Source organism: Podarcis erhardii, assembly GCF_964252035.2.
Source record: "Podarcis erhardii genome assembly, chromosome: 1".
In the NCBI taxonomy this organism is placed as follows: domain Eukaryota; kingdom Metazoa; phylum Chordata; class Lepidosauria; order Squamata; family Lacertidae; genus Podarcis; species Podarcis erhardii.
The window spans coordinates 130,016,206-130,035,879 of NC_138497.1; the positions used below are offsets into that span (position 1 = coordinate 130,016,206).

General features: G+C 40.6%; 1 protein-coding gene across 16 annotated transcripts in view; it reads left to right on the forward strand.

Annotated features, from left to right (window-relative positions):
- ABI2 (abl interactor 2) overlaps positions 1–19,674 on the forward strand; it is a 63,834-nt gene that overhangs the window by 21,838 nt on the left and 22,322 nt on the right. For all 16 annotated transcript variants that reach the window (XM_081833974.1, XM_081833982.1, XM_081833979.1 and 13 more), the window contains exons 2-3: positions 16,583–16,750; positions 19,191–19,367. In XM_081833974.1, coding sequence (XP_081690100.1) covers positions 16,688–16,750; positions 19,191–19,367 — 240 coding nt within the window. In that variant the 5' untranslated portion in view covers positions 16,583–16,687. The remainder of the gene's footprint in view (positions 1–16,582; positions 16,751–19,190; positions 19,368–19,674) is intronic.

Here is a 19,674-nt window from a genome sequence, read left to right on the forward strand (position 1 = left end):
CACATGTAATTCTAAGCCAAAACATGGATAAAAGATTGTGATACTCCTGCTACTTCAAGCTAAGCCATGATTTGACTTATGTTGTCCAAACCCAGGGTCATGCTTTGCTTTCTTCAAACCAACCACAAGCTGTAAACAAAGAACAAACCTTGGCTACCGCTTGTGGAGTGAAATAAATCTCAAGCCCAAATTCTGATAACACTCGATTAAGTCCAACCATAGCTTACTCTATAGCAGCACAGTAGCTACAGGACTGAAGAAGGAACAAAGCGGCTGCAATCTCATCTCCATGACTCCACATGCCTGCACATTTGGGCTAACCTATAGTTTGGCTTAGCGTTACATTTGAACTGGGTCATTGTGAAGTTGGAAAATAACTCAGAATCTGCAAGTTTTCAGAATAAAACCTCAGGATGGCAGTTTCCAGTGGAAAACAAGGTATGGCTGGACCACTGAAAACTAGGTTTCCTCCCAGGAATTACTGGGAAAATGAGAACTTCAAAATCACTTAAAACCCCCACTTTGCAGCCATAGTTTTGGCTGTGATATGGGCCTGATTTTTTAAAGAAAGCAAGACTAAAATAACCTGAATGTGTCTTTAGCCCATGTATATTGTTTTGAGTGCAACTTAACTAAGCAAAAAAGGGAATTTACAGATGGAGAAATTAGATTTCAGGTTAATTTGGAACAGATTCCCTCTGTTGTGCAAACTGTTCTCAGATATGTGGCTTAATTCTCTGCGTGTTTACTCTGAAGTAAGGATCACGGTGTTTAGTGGGGATTACTTTTAGGTAAGTATGCATGGTATTCGTAGCCTGAGTGAGTACTGAAAGGATCTTCAGCACTTGCACCAATTTTTGAAGAGTTAATGTATGTGCTGAAGTGAGCCTGCTGCTTCTAAATGACATTTTATACTCCCACATAAGTATACACATGCACTGCTTTTTCATTTGCAACATATGCAAGTAGAAACATGGTCTTTTCTGCTCTACTCATGCATATTTTTAAAGGAAAAGGGGGTGATTTATACATGTGTGCACCCTTCATATCTGAAGCACAATGCATGTATTTTTACAGAATATTATAAAGAAGCAGCCTAACACAGATAGGTGAAGTAGTGAGTGGGATGTGAAGGCAGCTTGTATGAGCCAGCGATTTGCAAAATGCAGATATAAGAAGGGGCTGTAACTACAGAGGATTCTTGCTAAACATATATGGGGTACTAGAATTCTGAAAATGACATTGTGGATAGTACTACACTGAAAAGTAGCAAATTGAACAATGTTTCTCACTTAATATTTTATGATTTCTTGACACAATATGTATACACATGCAGGTGTTGAGTGTTCAGTATTGAAGTTAGTGTATCAGAATTTATCCCAGAACCTTACTTTGTAAATGGTTACAGTTCAGAATCTACTTTTTTATACAGTCATAGGCCATACAGTCATACCTCGGGTTACAGACGCTTTAGGTTGCGTGTTTTCGGGTTGTGCACCATGCCGAACCTGGAAGTACTGGAACGGGTTACTTCTGGGTTTTGGCGCTTGTGCATGCGCAGAAGCGCCAAATCGCAACCCGCGTGTGCGCAGACGCAGCGCTGCAGGTTGCGAACGTGCCTCCCACACATATCACGTTTGCAACCCGAGCATCCACTATATTTGGACGTTATTCTGAGTCATAGTTTAGCACAAGTGTTGCTGTCTTTCTTGCATTTGTAGGTATGTTTGCAATTTTGAAAGACTGCCGGGGACACCACGCTTTTGGTTGCTTCTTTCCCCCATGTATCAGTCAGTTTGCGTGTGCAAACTCTTTCTCTGTTTTCCTTAGAGTTTGGGTAAAAGTCAGATGCAGTAGAATTAAAAATTCTCTTGAATTCTTATTTTCACCATGGAAGCCAATGGAAACAAATGTGATCTGTACTGGGCGGGGGACCTGTGGGGGGGGGGAAAGCCAATTTCAAGAGGATCTGCTCTATTGGCTCTAGTGGCTTTCAATGTCAATAAGTCTACTGACTGAGTAAAACATAGTTGGATGCATTTGCATGTTTCCCTTTTCACTGTACAATCAATCACTCATGACTATCCCTGGATTTTCAGGGGAAAACATTGTGAAGGGCTGTGTATACTCATTCAGCCAACAATATTTAAGTATGGCTTAACTTAACCCTACTCATGTTTCCTCATGAGATCTCAAACACAGCTGTTTGTAAGGGTTGGGGAAAAGTAGGTTTCATAAAGCAGGGAGAGAGAGAGAGAGAGAGAGATAGTGTATTTCCTCTGAGGTAGGTGAACCCTAGGCAGTGGGAGGGTCGAGGATGCTAGTGGGCATGATGTACAGGGCCATTAATGTACATTCATACATACAGTTGTACCTTGGAAGTCAAATGGACTCTGTTCCAGAAGTCCATTCGACTTCCAAAATGTTTGGAAACCAAAGCTTCTGATTGGCTGCAGGAAGCCGCAGAAGCTGCACCAGATGTTCAGCTTCCGAAAATCGTTTGAAAACTGGAACACTCACTTCTGGGTTTCGATCGTTCAGGAGCCGATTTGTTTGGGAGCCAAGGTGTTTGAGATCCAAGGTACGACTGTACTTATTTTCTTTCCCTCACACATTTATTTGAAGGGGATAAATGCATTTGAGGACATCCTCTGCAACATAAGATACAAGCAGCTGGCTTATTATCTTTTTACCTAAATAAAGATTTTTATTTTTTAAGCTATGCTGGGAAAGAAGTGCAACTTTTAATCTTCATGATTACCTTCATAGCTGAATGCAAAACAATGTAACTACACTTGCATGTTGGTAATCTGACAAGAGCATAGTGTTGTCCTGAAATAAACAGTGTGATTTTTGTACTCTGCCATTTGGTTATATATAAACTCTGCGTGAGGGAAGGGAAGTCTCAGCACTTTTCCCAATGCCTTTTTTATTTGTTCTCTTTCCTGTATGATGGGTTGGAAGTTTTTACTTTGCCACACAAGTTAAAAAGGAAGACAGTATGTTGGTGTGAGAACTGATTCTTGGAGTGCAACAGGGCTCCACTTGGTATTTGGGAGCTACCGTAGTCCTCCTGAAATAGTGGTTTTACTAAGGAAGATCTGATAGTTTTGAATTAATAAGTACTTCTGTTTGTTCATTCCTTGAGGTCAGAGCATGCCACATTACTACTGCACAAGGAAATTGAGTAATCTTGAGAGATGCTCCCAGTTAAGGATGCTTTGGGATGAAATGTCTTCTCCTGCTGGGCAAGACTGCTTTTTTCCCAGCGCTTTATTGTCTCTGGCCATCTGCAGAGATAGCTGACTCAGTATTACAGAGGGGAACAGGTCTAACCTTGCCTGTGGAATAAATTCCTTTAGGAAAGGAAAAGGATTGCAATCAAGAGCAATAGGGGAGTATATAAGTTCTAAATCTATAAAACAGAATAAATAGCTCAAAGTAGTATTGATGAGACGACTCGGGATGTAACACAGTGATGCTACAGAAACCAAGAGACAACTGTAATATTCACCATCTTTCTTGCACTGAGACAACCAGTGCTCTTTTACTAGATAAAGAGGTGCTGGAACTTACCATGAATGTCTCCCTTTTTCTCTTAGAATGGCAATGGCACCCGCCTGAGAGGTGCTGGAACTCACATGAGAGGTACCAGAACTGAGTTCCTGTGAGTTCCCCCTGAAAAAAAGCACTGGAGATGACCAAAGTTATCACAGTGGTTAAGGCTGGGGGATTTCTCAGGAATTTGGGCTCTCTTTACTGCTGGCAATATTTGAGTTATGATGTCCTTGTGATTTCTATACAGTGGAACCTCGTGTTACGTACCGCCCTCCTTACGAATGCTTTGGGTTACGAGCTCTGCTAACCTGGAAGTACATACTTCCGGTTGCGAACTTTGCCCCGGGATGCGGGCAGAAGTCGCTCGCTGCCGGCACAGCAGCAGCATGAGGCACCATTAGCGAAAGCGTGCCTCATGTTAAGAACAGTTTCGGGTTACAAACAGACCTCCGGAATGAATTAAGTTCGTAACTGGAGGTACCACTGTACTGGAAAAGTCTAAAACAGAGATGAGGAATCTGTGGCCCTCCATATGTTGGTGGACTCTAACAATATCTGGAGGGTGACAGGTTCTTTATCCCTGGTCTAAAGTAAGGGTTAGAAGGGATGAGCAGAAAGCTTGATGATATGTCGCCCTAGAATCTAGACAGAAACCACATAAGTAGAAATTCCTTCCATGCAGACAATTGTGTGACTTCCTCATGTACTTTGTTATATGTGACAAACACATGTGTCTTTATTTCTTCTGGGTAGAGGTTGGTGGCAAGCTGTATTTGTTAGTTGCCTACCACATTTGCACCTTGTGAGATTACAAATGTGACTATTTCACACCGGATGAATTATTCACACAGTTCTATAGAAGAGACTTTTATCTAGGAAATGTCATCTTGTGAGAAACAGCCCTGGAAAAGGGTGGGGAAACATTATCATTAAAGAGATTTAAGGATACAGGAGGAAAAATCAGATTGAAATGGATTTAAGACATGTAAACACTTCAAGCATCTAATGCTTTAAGCACATACTGGAAAGATTTAAAAGGCATTAGTGGTCTAATTGGGATACTTCAAAATTAATGTTCCTGCCTTTTAAAAACAAGCAAACAAACAAACTTGCTAATGTCAAATATTTGTGTACAGTAAAAATCAGTGTGTGCACCTAGACTAAACATATTCCAACTGACATATGAAATTGCTGAGTGTGTGAAATACATACATAGAAAATACCCTAATGTGCAATTTTTTGAGACAGTACTTAGATTAAAATCTAAATTTAAGTACTACAGTTTATTTGTGATGTATTAAATTGATAATACAGTGGTGCCCCGGAAGACGAACGCCTCGCAAGACGGAAAACCCGCTAGACGAAACGGTTTTCCGTTTTGGAGGCGCTTCGCAAAACGAATTCCCCTATAGGCTTGCTTCGCAAGACGAAATGTATTGCGAGTTCCTGCGGGTTTTCCCCCCTTCCCCCCCTTTTCCTAAGCCGCTTATCAGCTGATCCGCTAAAAGCCGCTAAACCGCTAATAGCGCTAATCTGCTAAGCTGTCAATGGGCTTGCTTCGCAAGACGAAAAAACCGCTATACGAAGAGCCTCACGGAACGGATTAATTTTGTCTTGCGAGGCACCACTGTATTGGACACCTAGACACTTGAATCTGTTTTTTATGAATAAACTGAATCAGGGGACTGATTTCATTTTCTTAGGGGCTAGACTACATTGGCATTGTCTAAAAAGGGACAAGGGATATGCAGTCTATGGCCCAAGGCTGCTTGACTTGTCAGGATGCCCTTTTCACTGAAGCACACACACACACAGACAGGCTTGGTTTAGAATAGTACAAATGAAATGTGATTGGCTTTATATAGATGGTAACATTGTGGAGGAGACAGTACATATTTCTTCATTGTTTCTGGCATGAGGAAAGACCAGCACTAGCTGGGAGGCTAAGGAAAGTATCATTACCCTCTGCAAAACTTCCCATGTGCCTGTTGTCTGCCTCTTTTGGAGGAGTGAGTTTGGAGCCACCTATGAACCACCTAGTCTGGTGGGAAGACCCAGCTTTCTCTGAACTGTGTTTAAGCCAGGCTGCTGAGCCCCTTGGAATACAGCAAGATGAGCATGGCTCACATTTTAATTTAATTTAGTTTAGTTTTTGTTGCTTAACTTTGGTTTTGCTTTATGTATTATTTCATTCTGCTAATGAACTTATCATACGTTTGTTGAGTTACTTTTGTTTTATTTGACATTATTGAAAGGTTTTGCAACATATTTTTTTTCAAATATTTTGATAATTAGTTGATGGTTGGGAGATACTTTGAGCATAGGAAGAGTTTGCTGGGCCTAGTATCCTGTTCTCACAATTGCCAGCCCAATGGCAATGGGAAGGCCAAAAGCAAACCCTGAGTGCAACAGCACTCTACCCATTTGTGATTCCCAGCCACTGGTATACTGCCTCCAACAGTGGACAGTGGTGCGCATCGACCCCTCTCGCTCTTCAGGCTCCAGCGAAAGCCTGCATTCGCCCCATAGGACGCACACACATTTCCCCTTCATTTTTGGAGGGGAAAAAGTGTGTCCTATAGGGCGAAAAATACGGTAGGTGTTTTGCACAGCTGTTTAAAACTGATTTATGACAATACTATTTTAAAAATAATTGTTCAGATACTAACTTATTATTTGGAGTATCAGTACTCTGATTCTATTCAGTTGCTTATGTTGTAGGAGTTGTGCCTACAACACATGTTAATCTCTGTGGCTAATTTCTTTTGGTTTTTAAACAGGAAGTGGCTCACCACTGTGGTGAATATTTAGTTGCAGCCTGTGCCTAGACTAGAGTTAGGTGACAAACTCAAATGTTCTTCAAAAGTCAGTACAGTTTAGTTGAAAATGTAGAGCCTAGCTTCCTTATTGAATATATGTATAAAATAACAGAAAAAATACAGTTAAAATAACAGTACAATGCCTAATAAATAACAATACTGTAGATGAAAATTAATTGAGCCTGATTGGCCAAAGATCTAAAACGCTTAAAAAGTAGGTAGCCAGTAGATGAATGGACTTAATTGTCAACACAGCCTGTAAATTAGGTATTAGTGGAAGTTTTTAAGGAGCCAGTATTTGTCTGTTCAGGGGCTAGTTCTCTATAGCAATCTCTTAGTGTTGACTAATTATTTGGGCCTTGGATACTGCAACAAAAGCATATTGTTATAAATATAAACCATTATGTAGAGCATGGGTAGGCAAACTAAGGCCCAGGGGCCAGATCCGGCCCAATCACTTCCAAACCCAGCTCGGCGACGGTCCGGGAAATGTGTCCTTTTATTTAAAATGCATCTCTGGGTTATTTGTGGGGCATAGGTATTCGTTCATTATTATTTTTCCAAAATATAGTCTCCCCCCCCCCCCAGGGTCTGAGGGATAGTGGACCGGCCCCCTGTTGAAAAAGTTTGCTGACCCCTGACATAGAGCTTCACGTTTGGGTTGTCCTAGTCATTGATAAGACATTGAAAGGGAATTGAGCTTCCATTTGTCCTGCGCTGCCTTAACATAAGCACTCCAAACAGGAGTGTAATAAAAATGGTTTCTGTTGTGGTTTGCACAGAAACATGAAATAAGTGCTGGTGGTTTGCTGATTGCATACTTTGACTTCATTACTATGAGGAATCTTTTAAAACAATGTTAAAGCGTATGTGTTTGATGTTTCCTAGTTGAATTCTGTCATGGTTAAAGACTTCTCTTTCCCCTAATATGCCATAATTAAAACTTGTGGTTACATAATAGTTTTGTCAGACAAAAGTGTTTCCATTACCTCTGCAAATCTAACAGTGGGAGAGGAATATTCCAGCAACATTGTAGAATATGTGTGATAGAATTTGTAGACAAGTTGATTTTTTCCTATTAAAATATAGGTGCTGCGTATGGTTTCCCTCTCTCTTTAGGGCGGGGGTTATTGGGTTGTTTTTATTTTGATTATATATTTTGATTTTGTTCTGTGAACTGCCCTGAGACCTCCGGGTATAGGGCGGTATATAAAATCAACAAATAATAATTTTAAGTCACAACACCCTCATGTTTTTCAGTGCCTCTTAACATCTAATATCCCTAGACTATTAAACTGAAAATTACTTTCTTAATTCACACATGTGTTACTTTAGATGATGTAAGTTAGTTGTACTATTGGAATTTTGAAAAGGAAAGAGTATTCATCTGTTTGAGTATTAATTTCCTAGAGCAGACTTGTAAATAGCTAAGTGCTTGGATGCCTGTGGCAAGTGAAATTTGTCTGCATGACGTAAGATGAGTTTGAATTTCTTCTAGTCATAAAAAGGCACTAGCTGTCTCTTCTCTCTCTTTCTGGAAGACCATCAGCTCTGAAGAATATCAGACCCTGTTCACCATTGGATATATATATATCTGGTCTCTGTAGAAGAATTCAAATCCCTGTTGAGTTTGTATTGTACACCTCTCTCCCACTCTCTATGATGTGCAACTAAGCTGTGGTTGCTGCCTGATTTGTCCCACTTAGGATTGTGTGTTTGTGTCCCAGCAGGGGACACCCCCATCGTTCAGCCCGGACACTGAGGTCCAGTTCTGAGGGCCTTCTGGCGGTTCCCTCACTGTGTACAGGGAACCAGGCAAAGGGCCTTCTCAGTAGCAGCGGCTGCCCTGCGGAACACCCTCCCATCAGATGTCAAGGAAGTAAACAACTATCTGACTTTTAGAAGACATCTGAAGGCAACCCTGTATTGGGAAATTTTTTATGTCTAATGTTTAGCAATTTTTATGTGCTGTAAGCCACCCAGAGTGGCTGGAGAAACCCAAACAGATGGGTGGGGAATAATTAATAATAATAATAATAATTTTCCCCACCCAGAGTTCTCCCATTACAACCTTTGCATTCAGACTCGGACTCTTCTGCAACGATTCCAACTATCGCTTAATATTATTTTTTCAGCAGTCCTGTCCCCATCCCCCTAGACCAGATGGCTGCTTGGGATAAACCATCTACTTGGCTGAGATTACACCTGTCTGCTATCATTGCTTGTATTGTGAACACTGCTCACTTCAAAGAGATTGTGCAGTCATTTTTCTCAGGTCCTGCAAACATGTGGATTCTGCTCTCATTTGAGTCTTATTTTCTCTGCAGAAACTTCTATAGTCAATGTTATGCTCTCCATATGTTGTTGGACTATATCTCCCATCAGACCCAGCCAGCATGGTCGGTGATGATGGGATGGGAGTTTATACTCTAAACAATATCTATAGGGCGCCATATTGATTTCCCCTGCTGTTCTGTCTTAAGCAGGGTTCCCGCCTGGGGGATGAGGGTGTAGCTAGACTAGGGTGTATGCTAAGCACAAATTCCACGGATCCAGGGTCATGTACTGCTAGTCCCAGGTCAGGGTCAAGTAAACAAAGGTCTAGCACAGGTCAGGTGCCAGCAGGACAAGGTCATATAAAGGAGGGAGGGATCTAGGGAAGTAAAGTTAGGCAAAACAGAGGTTTCGGTTGAAATGCAAGCAAGCTGGGTAGCACCCTAGATAGCTCCACGTGGCACCTAGGCAGGAAGCCAAACAAGGCAAACTTAAATGTTGTTTTAACACCAGCAACCGAACCTTAAATGGGAATGTACATTCCTCTAAGTAGCTAGCTCCACTCATGATGAGTGGAGCCTCTGTTCTTAAAGGAATGTAGAGGAGGCCGGGGTTCTTTTCTGGCCTCTGAACTGAAGTTACTGGAATCTGAGGACGGCTATGTGCCTTTTCCAGGCACTAAAGGCTGTGGCATAATGTGACCCTCCTGCGAAGGAACGAATGTCAATGACTGGTTCTATAGGTGAATCCTTTTCCCAGTCCATCATGTCCTCTGTATCCATGGTCTTTCCCCCCTGAGAATGTGGCTATTAGAGCTGTCAGCAATGCTGACTGCATTAAGAATTTTTGTTTGGAATAAAATAGCATTGTATACTGACTCTCACAGTCCATTGATGGTCTTAAAGTCATTACCTTATTTATGATTTTTGTTCTTTAGTAGTTGGGGGCACTTCAGTCCCCCCACTTTCAGGTTTTGTTGGATACCCAGGTGTGTTGGCATCAGGGGCAATGAACTAGTTGACAGGCTGCCAAGATGGCGAGCTGCCTTGCTTTAAATCATAAAAATGTATCACCAAGAGACTTTACTTGTACAGTATTCATTCATTCATTCATCCATTCATTGCATTTTTCACCGCCTCCCATTTTTGAGTCCAACATGGAAGACTGGTGGCAAGAGCTGTGGGGAGGCCAGACAAACTGTAGGTTTTGAAAGCTGAAACCTGTACTTCAGTTGTGGTTAGCCACCTTACTTAAGAGCTGAAGGAAGAAAGTTGTCTTGACAGCACCAGGTTTGAGGGCTGCCAAACTGCTCCTCCAAATGCCACCTGGATGGTCCTTAGGCAGCATGGTGGAGGCAAACAGCAGTGGGGGGAAGTGGAAAAGAGAGGCATTAGACACCCAGAAGCACAAAAGGGGGGGGGGGCAGCTCAAAATAGTACTGTAAATTGATTTTTTCAAAATAGCCAAATACGCTTTTAGCATAGTTAAATGCCAAGCTTTTTTGGTAAGACATTCAGGTCTCTTTCTGGATCTCTCTTGAGCGTTCTAGACTTTACCTGGAAAACAGAGAGAGCCAGGCAGGGCAACTGTTGCATGTAGCTTTCCATGCCTTCTCAGGCCTAAAAGGGTAAGGGCTTAGGCACTGTGAAGTGCCTTGACAGTTCAGCTGCACTCACTTCATTCTTGTGAAAGATGCAAGGGGAAGAAGAGAAGGAGGAGGGGTTGCAACTTAGGCAAGTGGGATGGGTGACGGGTGAGCATTGCCTCAAATCTTATTTGCAACGCTGCAGATACACTCTGATGCTAACATACCATGGCATTTCATGGGTTTTCGGCTGGGGCACTTTTGTCTAGTGTCACAAATAGAGTGGTAGTGCTATTAGTAAAACAAATCCCTATCTAAAGAAAAGGCTTCATTGTGCAGCTATTTCATTGAACTGGAGCTGCCTTTGTTCACACAGAGAAAAACTTGTAAACACGGGTTTAAAATACCTCAGTGGACAATTTAAGAACAAATTGTTTCCAAGCATGGAAGAATGTATTCCCATGTAAAATCGTAATTGTCAGAATTTGACCTGCTTTTATTCTTAAATTCTATGCTAGACAGTTTCTGTTTGTAGTCCTATTAGTAAGAACAGAAAATTCACTTGCTAAAGGTTTCTGTTGGATTGATCCTTGCCCATCTTATAGTTTAGGACAACTTTTGTACACTCTTGTGTGAGTTGGTGTTTGGCAAATACTGCAGTTTCTTTAAGGGAAACAAAGGTCAGTTTGCCTGGAGAAAAGTCACATAAGTTTTTAGGAGCTTTTCAGAAAAAGGGACAGAAGCATGGTAGTGAATAGTTGACTTGAATGAGAATGTAGAAAGAAGCTGATGGACTATATGGAACTGGCTGAGATGACTGGCAGAATCCAAGACCAAGGAGAAGAGTTGGTGGAAGAAGAGTGGAAGAAATTTAAAGTTTATCTTCAGAAATATTGTAAAATTAAGGAATGTTAGAAAGATGTTGGGGGGGGGAATTATGTGGTTTTAGCAGAAAGGATATAAAGGATTAAGTAAAAATGAATTGGTGAAAGAGAAGGTAAAATTATAATATGTTAAGATAAATTATTAGGATAAAAACAAAGTTGGAAGGATTTGCTGGTATATTTAATTGAATTAGAATACAAAAATGGGAGGCGTGAGGAAGTCAAGGAAATAAGTGAATGTAAATAAGTGAGTTAAAGGTTTGACTTGGTTTTTTTATGTCTTTTTTCTTTTTTCTGTTTTTTGATATGTGTTGTTTTTTCTTTTTCTTCTTGATTCTTTTCTTTTCTTTTTCTTTTTGTAACCTTTAAAATCTTAATAAAAATTTATTAAAAAAAAAAAAAAGAGAATGTAGAAAGTGGAGAAACCCAGAGATCAGGAATGGGGTGGGCAAATGAGTCATGATAATAGGTAGTGATTGAAGGGTTCCAGGAGAATGGCGAGTATTGAGACAGAAGGGGTTGCAGTATGTGAGGGTTATGTGGAAAAAGCATTGAGGAACTGGGAAAATTAAGGAGATGTTGCATGCACTAAAAGGTGAGCTAACACTGATTCTTATAAATAAATTAGAAGTGTAGAAGAAGCCTACATGTAAAGTATATAATAAAATCAAATCCGGCATGACTATCAACTGCTTTTAACCTTTCCTGATGTGTGAACAGTTATTGCCTGTTACTGGTTTCTGCATAAAAGGCAGAACCTTTAATTTATTTGTTTAAAAAATACTGTGTAAGCTTCAGTCAATCTTGCACGCAGTGAAACTGGGTATTCTATTGCGTGACATTCACATTGCCCATACTTTTCTCTAATTCAGGTTTTTTTAATGAGTGCTCTGAAATGCTGACTTGTTACAATTGTTCTTAATGGCACGCGGGTGGTGCTGTAGGTTAAACCACAGAGCCTAGACTTGCCGATTCCCACGACGGGGTGAGCTCTCGTCGCTGGGTCCCTGCTCCTCCCAACCTAGCAGTTCGAAAGCACGTCAAAGAGCAAGTAGATAAATAGGTACCGCTCTGGCGGGAAGGTAAACGGCGTTTCCATGCGCTGCTCTGGTTCGCCAGAAACGGCTTTGTCATGCTGGCCACATGACCCAGAAGCTGTACGACGGCACCCTCGGCCAATAAAGCAAGATGAGCGTCGCAACCCCAGAGTCGGTCACGACTGGACCTAATGGTCAGGGGTCCCTTTACCTTTTCCTGCTCCTTTAGGACACCCATTCATGAATGCTTACTTCGTCCAATCCAGCCCTCTCTCTCTGTAGATCTCTGTTGTGCTATAGTGGAGGTGAAGCTCTGTTTTGAAGTGGGATGAATTAATGTTACTTTGCCACAAAACCAGAGCTATAGGGCAGTTTCCCTATAGGGTTGTAGTCTCTGATCTTCAGTGGTAGTGTGGCAGATTTCACCCTTATAATCACCGCTACAGGCCTAAAATGAAAATGACATATAACTGTGAGGTGTGGAGTCTCCGTTACACATTAAATTTATTGCAGATGAGTGAATTGTGGGTGAACTACTACCTTAGCCCCAACCTCTGCTAAACATTCCAGGCTCGGTGTCTAGGCTCTGACAGACGTACAAGTTAGGAGGCTGAGCTGCATTGTGCGGCTGTTGTATCTTGGGCGCCAGTGAGTAAGATTTTCCTGCCTTTCCTCTGATCCTCGAAGGAGGGGAGAAATTTGTTCAAACTGTCAACATGGCTCAGAGAGCTTACAAGGCCACAGACATGGCACTTCATTTATGAGGGCATGGCATTTATTTTTGCTCCCTCTGGTGAGTCCATGTTTAAATGTTATATATCTTGGTATGGAGAAACTTTCATTTTGAGAGTGGTTCCAAACCAGTTGGCATGGGGCACACATTCTGGTGTTGGAGGAAACAAAATGTAGCAGTGTATCACCACCACTCCTAAGCCAGGGGTCACCAGTGTTGTGCTTGCAGGCATATATGTGCATGTAAGTCTCTGGTACCCACAGGGTTTCCCAGTGCTTCCACCCCCCAACTGTGCTGGAACATGAATCCGTGATTGCAGTAGGCAAAACTGGAACAATGCTGCTGTATGGTTATCTGAGAACGCTCTGGAGCTGGCAAAATGAACACTCTTTTTTTAAATACAATTTTTATTAATTTTTTGTTTACAATTTCAGATAAACATTTTACATCCTTAAGATATCAATGACTTCCCTTCTTCTCTTTCCATGGTTCATTTTGCATATCTTTTACCCCTGAATATTTTACAAAAAAACTACCAATCGGTTTTCCATTATTACATCCATCAAAACTTATTTACACTGTTGAATTTATCTTAATGCTGCCAGCGTTTTCAGCTGCACACAATTATTTTCCATATACTGTATTCAATAAACATTTTCCAATCTTCTTTAAACATATGTTCTTGTTCTCTTATTCTATATGTTAAGTCTGCAAGTTGTGCATATTCTGTCAACTTAAGTTGCCAAGCTTTTTTGGTTGGGACCTTGCTCATTTTCCATTTGGGGACTAACAAAACATGGGCCACAGTTGTTGCATGCATAAATCACCTTTTCTGACACCTGGGAATTTCAGTCTGAGTTATCCCCAACAGAAAGGACTCTGTTTTTTTTTGGGGGGGGGAAGTAATTTCAAACATTTTTTTCAATTCATTATGAATCATTTCCCCATGCTCTTTTACCCTTTTACATGTCCAAGCAAAGTGAACAGTATTAGTTCCTTTCGTCACCTTGTTATAGGCATGACCATGTGTTTATAAGTACTTTCGGGCATCTTTGCAATAAAACTTGTTCCATAGTGCTTTATAGCTTCTGGCTTCTCTGGGAACAAGTTGCTTTGTAGCACTGGAGAGGACACGTAGCAGGAATGATTGCATCAATAGCCCCCCACAGTTCACTGTTCCAAAACGAGGCTAGGGCCATGACACAATCCTAAGCCTTGTCAACCATAAAATATCCTAGCGCATTAAAGGATCTGTTGATAAGCAATAGCAAAATTGTAGAGAGATGGGGTTGCAATTATTTGCCTCACTTCGACAAAGTTAACGGGTTAAAGCAGGGGCATTAAGAAAAATGGGCTGTAGCCCCTCAAAAAAAAACCAAAAAACCTGCTATTAAGATAGTTGCAGAATAGAGTTTCAGTTGCATCTGATGAACTTGGTGCTTTAGAAACAGATAACCAGATGGTCAGCTTTTCTGTTTTCATCCAAATGGACTCTGACTGTTTTCACGCCGAATCATATTTCTGCTGTTGCCAAAACTGATTTCACTGGTTACTTTAAAAAGCAAATTACTAGCTTTGAGTTGAAAGATGACTACACGTTTGGCTTGCCGTTGACTCTAGAAATGCTGCTCTTGCTAAAAATGTTGGAGCGCTGATTTATTGACTGCATTCACTTGGCACTGGCTGGAATAATAGATACGGGAAGGGAGGATGTAACCTTTGCAAGTTTTGAAGATTATGTCTTTCTTAGCTGGTGTTCCCTTAAGTTAAGTTTTGAATAGCTCACAGCTTCTTTCCCCTCATACTTTCTTTTCTGTTACTTGAAGCAGAACAAACCATGTCATGAGGCACATGGCTAGTCATGAGATACATAGTACAAAGAGGAGGATGTTCTCCTGCCAGCTATATAGGGGAGTATGTGACACTTCAGATGCTTTTGGACTTCAGCTCTTAGCAGTCTCAGCCCCGTGAACTATATGCTTTGTATGTTTTATTCAGTCTTTGAATTGTTGCTTGATTTGAATACAGTGGTACCTGGGGTTAAGTACTTAATTCATTCCGGAGGTCCGTACTTAACCTGAAACTGTTCTTAACCTGAAGCACGACTTTAGCTAATGGGGCCTCCCACTGCTGCTGCCACGCCGCCGGAGCACGATTTCTGTTCTCATCCTGAAGCACTATTTCTGGGTTAGCGGAGTCTGTAACCTGAAGCGTATGTAACCTGAAGCGTATGTAACCCGAGGTACTACTGTACAGGACATTGGGGAGATTTAGTTAGATGCAGCAAACTGGCTATCAGGCATCCGTTAAATATTTCACTTGGTACAGGGTGACCTGGCATAATGCTAAGCATAATGCTACATAATACGCTACATGATACATAACGCTAAGCCGTGGCTTAGACTACAAACAAGCAAACGTTGGCATTTCCAGGCGGAAGATCACAGCCACTGTACTCATCTCGTTCCCTGGTTGCTGTTCTACGTGGCATTAAGACATGGTTTGACTTCACATCTGATCCTGGATTCCTGCTTTTAGCTTATCTGGGGGAAAACCAATCACTAATCGGGGTTTGCATGTAACAAAAAGCCAAACCATGCAGCAGCATAGCCAAGTAAAGGCACTCAAGCAGCCACAATCCTCCCTCCAGGAACCTGGTTATTTGCTTGTTTGCACGAAGCCTGGTTTGGCTTCCCATATGTACAAGTCAAACCAGTATCTTGTGAATATTGTATAGAAAATGCTGTTTAGGTATTCAGGTAGAAACCGCTTTTGAGTTCACTTGAGTTAGGAAGGGTAAGAGTGATAAATCGATGGGTTTCCCCGCCCCTTTTCCTGTATTTATATTTGCAGTGGTCATGGTAATCTATGTTAGACTAAAACCAGGGTGCAGTATTTCATTCATATTGGTCAATTTTGGTATAAAAGAATGTGTCCAAAAAGGGCACAAGAAATATCTCCAGACACTTGGGCACCAAAAAATCTGTTGTGGGCAGGATATCCGCTATAGTGCACCACAACAATTTCCTAAATATACTTCAAAGGTTGAATTGTTGAATTTGGAGAGAGTGATAGGTGGGTGGACAGATTACAGTTGCATGTGCACCTGTCCTCATTGGCTGAGAAGTTTGTCTTTATTATCTTACCAAACTAGGCAACTTTTTTCTCAGTTGTTGTTGTTGTTAGAATTTATATATCACCCTATACCCAGAGATCTCAGGGGGGTTCACAGAACAAAATCAACATAAAACACCACAATCTATCTAATCAGTGCTTTTTTCTAAAAAGATATTTAGGGGTACTCTCATTTTCCTACTCATATTGAAATACTGCCCTTCAGTGAGGCCAAACTTAGATTCACAAAATGTGTACAGTAGTGGTATGCGTACCCTTGCGCCCCCCCCCCAGAAAAAACACTGTATATAATCAAAATAAAAACAACAACCTGATAACACCCACCCACCAATTTACATTTATGTGTAAATACTGCTCTCTCCAAGGTCTCTGGGTGCCATTAATCTGTACAATGAGTGGGAAGGGGGTGGTCGAAGAGGAGCTGCCAGACATGAATGTACTCTGCGCATTGGCCCAAGGTGTGGGAAGGTTCAGAGAGAGAGAGAGAGTCACCTGTTACCTCAAAGTAGTTCATATGAAAATGTTGCATTTCTGATTATTTTGCTTTTCCCTTTCAGTCAACAGATAAGCAACGGGCCCTAGAAGAAACCAAAGCATATACAACACAGTCTTTAGCTAGTGTAGCCTATTTGATCAACACCTTGGCCAACAATGTTCTACAGATGCTGGATATCCAGGCATCCCAGCTTAGGCGTATGGAATCTTCAATCAACCACATTTCGCAAGTGAGAAAACTTGTTCTTTATGTTTGCTTAGTTTGTATCAAGCACCTAATGTGGTACAGTGGATAGGATGGGACCCAGATCATAAGGGGGGGGGGATCCGAATTCAGTCCACTAAATGCATTTGATGACCTTGGACAAAACAGCATCTTCACAAGGTGGTTGTGAGGATGAAATTGAACAACCTTCATGTGGTGGAAGGTTAGGAGACTCAGAGAGATGTTGCCACAGATACAACTTGAAAAGAATTTGGCTTATCAGTATGATCCGGAAAAACTACCTTACTGCAGTTTGCAGTAGCAGGTCAAACTTTATTAAAAAGTAAGATGACTTGTTTTCTTTTTGCCTTCAAATGGTGTTTATAATGAAGACATTTTGGGGAATAATTCTAGTAGATTGGGGGAAAATCCAGGTGGCGTGCATTTCTCCCCTTTTCTCCTGTTACCTTGACTTTTGTTAGTTTAAAATCTTGATCGTCTTTCTAAAATTTGTAATTTTGATATGCATTATTAATGCAGGCAAGGGTAGTATGGAGAATGAAATGTCTTTCTGCTAGGAAATCGATTACTCCTTTTTAAATATGATAAATGTTTCTCCTGGAGCTTTAAAAAAATAATAACAACAACTTCATTGTGAAGTCTCAATTCCACTTGCTTAACGCCAAATAGGAAAATTTCTTCATAGCCTGCGTGTAAAGAGTCTCTGTTATAAAACAGTATATGCATAATGGGACATGACCCATGAAGGTTCCTAGCTGAGCTACATGAAGATTTCCAGTGTAACATTAATATACACTGATTATTATGAGTTAGTGAAGGTTAAAAGATTTAAATGTAATTTGTGATTGTGCACTGTCGGTCCCAGTTTTCGGAATGAGTGTTTTGTTTTTGTTTTCTGGATACCCCTACTCTCTGAAAAAACAAACAGTTAAAACAATAATTATGGCCAGCTAAAAACTATTAACTCATTCATGCAAAATGTTGTAAATATTGAAGTGGTATGATTTTAGTAGAGGAGAGTTATGTTTATAAAATTTGTTAGAATGTGCAATGTATTAATAGTTTAAAGCAAGCTAATAGAGCTTTAATGATATTTGAAAAGCAGATTTTGAAAATTGAAACATTAAAAAATATTTTTGATAGCGCTTTTGTAGAGAAGAATTTCTTTGCCTTGGTGGTTTTTTAACGAGCTTTTAAAAGACTCTTATGATAAGTTCATCAAAATAGAAGTCTCTACATGACTGGATAATGGCAGTAGTGTTTTTCTTTTTTTGCTCAGTTAAAAGATGTATGGCAATTGCATAGTAGCACTTTATTTTTCTTCACTTTCTAATCTGACTTGCCAGTTTCCTAAATTATCAATTGTGCCAATGGCTTTCCCATGCAGTATTGTTCTCCACATTCAAGTATAATTTGACCTCCTAGTGAAAGTTGATTTATTGGATCCTGCAAGGAAGCAAAAACTTTTCAAGGGAGATCCTGTTGGTTAGGCCCCATTCATGTTTTTTGCATGATGCCATGTTGCAGAATGAGGTCAGGGAATGTCCCCAGGTGAGACCCTCGTCTCCATCTCCCACAATGCAACCTGCTGCAAAGCAAAGTTGTAATTGTCTGCTTGCTTAGCAGAATCTTTCCTAGTCATGTTTGGAATGGCCTTTGTTGGTAGCAGCATAACTGTAACCATTTGTATAACATAAGAGGAGATAGCTTTACAGAAGGAATCTCCTGGGATCCTAGGGCCTGGTGCTGCTCATCTACCACTTCTTCCTGTACAAACATTGAGGCATGAGCAGTATGTGTGGTTCGTGTTTCAGGAAATGACATCTCTGCCAGGACATCTGCTCAAGTTACTTTTTCTAACAAGAAAATTAAAGCTGACATTTGGGGGAAATGTTTATAGTGAGCATGGTAATGACCACAACAATATATGCCATCTATCAGTCCTCAGAAGCACCAGAGACTAGCTTTTAAGTCTTGCTATGCTTACTTACTTACCGTATTTTTCCGTGTATAAGATGCCCCCATGTATAAGATGCCCCCTATATTTGGGGACTCCAATTAAGAAAAACACCCCTCAGCACTACCCATGTATAAGACGAGCCCCAATTTTAAACCTATTTTTTTGTTTTAAAAACTTAATCTTATACTGTACACGGAAAAATATGGTATATAGCATTAATAGGATGCTTTTATGGTAACATTCCTACTTAATTCAGGCATTTTAGATTCTCCCATCCCATTTAGGTAAATATGAAAATACTGTACAGTATATCTGTATAAACCAAAAATTCTGATATTAAATAAGAAGAAATATAAATTATATTGGAGCTTAGGGGAAAATTAGAGGTATAGTAATGACACCAACTAGCTTGCTTAATGTGTCTTAGATAAATTCATTTTACCAGTCATTAACCTCTAATATTTTAATTCTTTTATGCTCGCAGACAGTTGACATACATAAAGAAAAAGTGGCCAGAAGAGAAATTGGCATCTTGACCACAAATAAAAACACTTCAAGAACTCACAAAATCATTGCACCAGCCAACCTGGAGAGACCAGTTCGCTATATTAGAAAACCTATTGATTATACAATCCTAGATGACATTGGACATGGGGTGAAGGTAGGTGGTAATGTGGAATAATTCTGATTTATGAGTCTCCCTGTATGCTTTCAGAATGCAAAGATTTGTATGCAGGACTCCTTCCCTCTCCCAAACGGCAGCATGGTCCTTTTTACTGAACTCCTATTATTCCTTCTGTATCTCAGTCTTTAAAAAACAAAAACCCCAGCCTCCCTGCTTTTCTGGCTACTTGTGATATCTGTATTTTGAGAAATGGGTAGAAGGCTTTCAACATGGGAAAGAAAGCATTTGGTGCCATTCCCTTCCTTTGGATTCGGTTGTCAAACAGTACCTTTGTGACAACAGG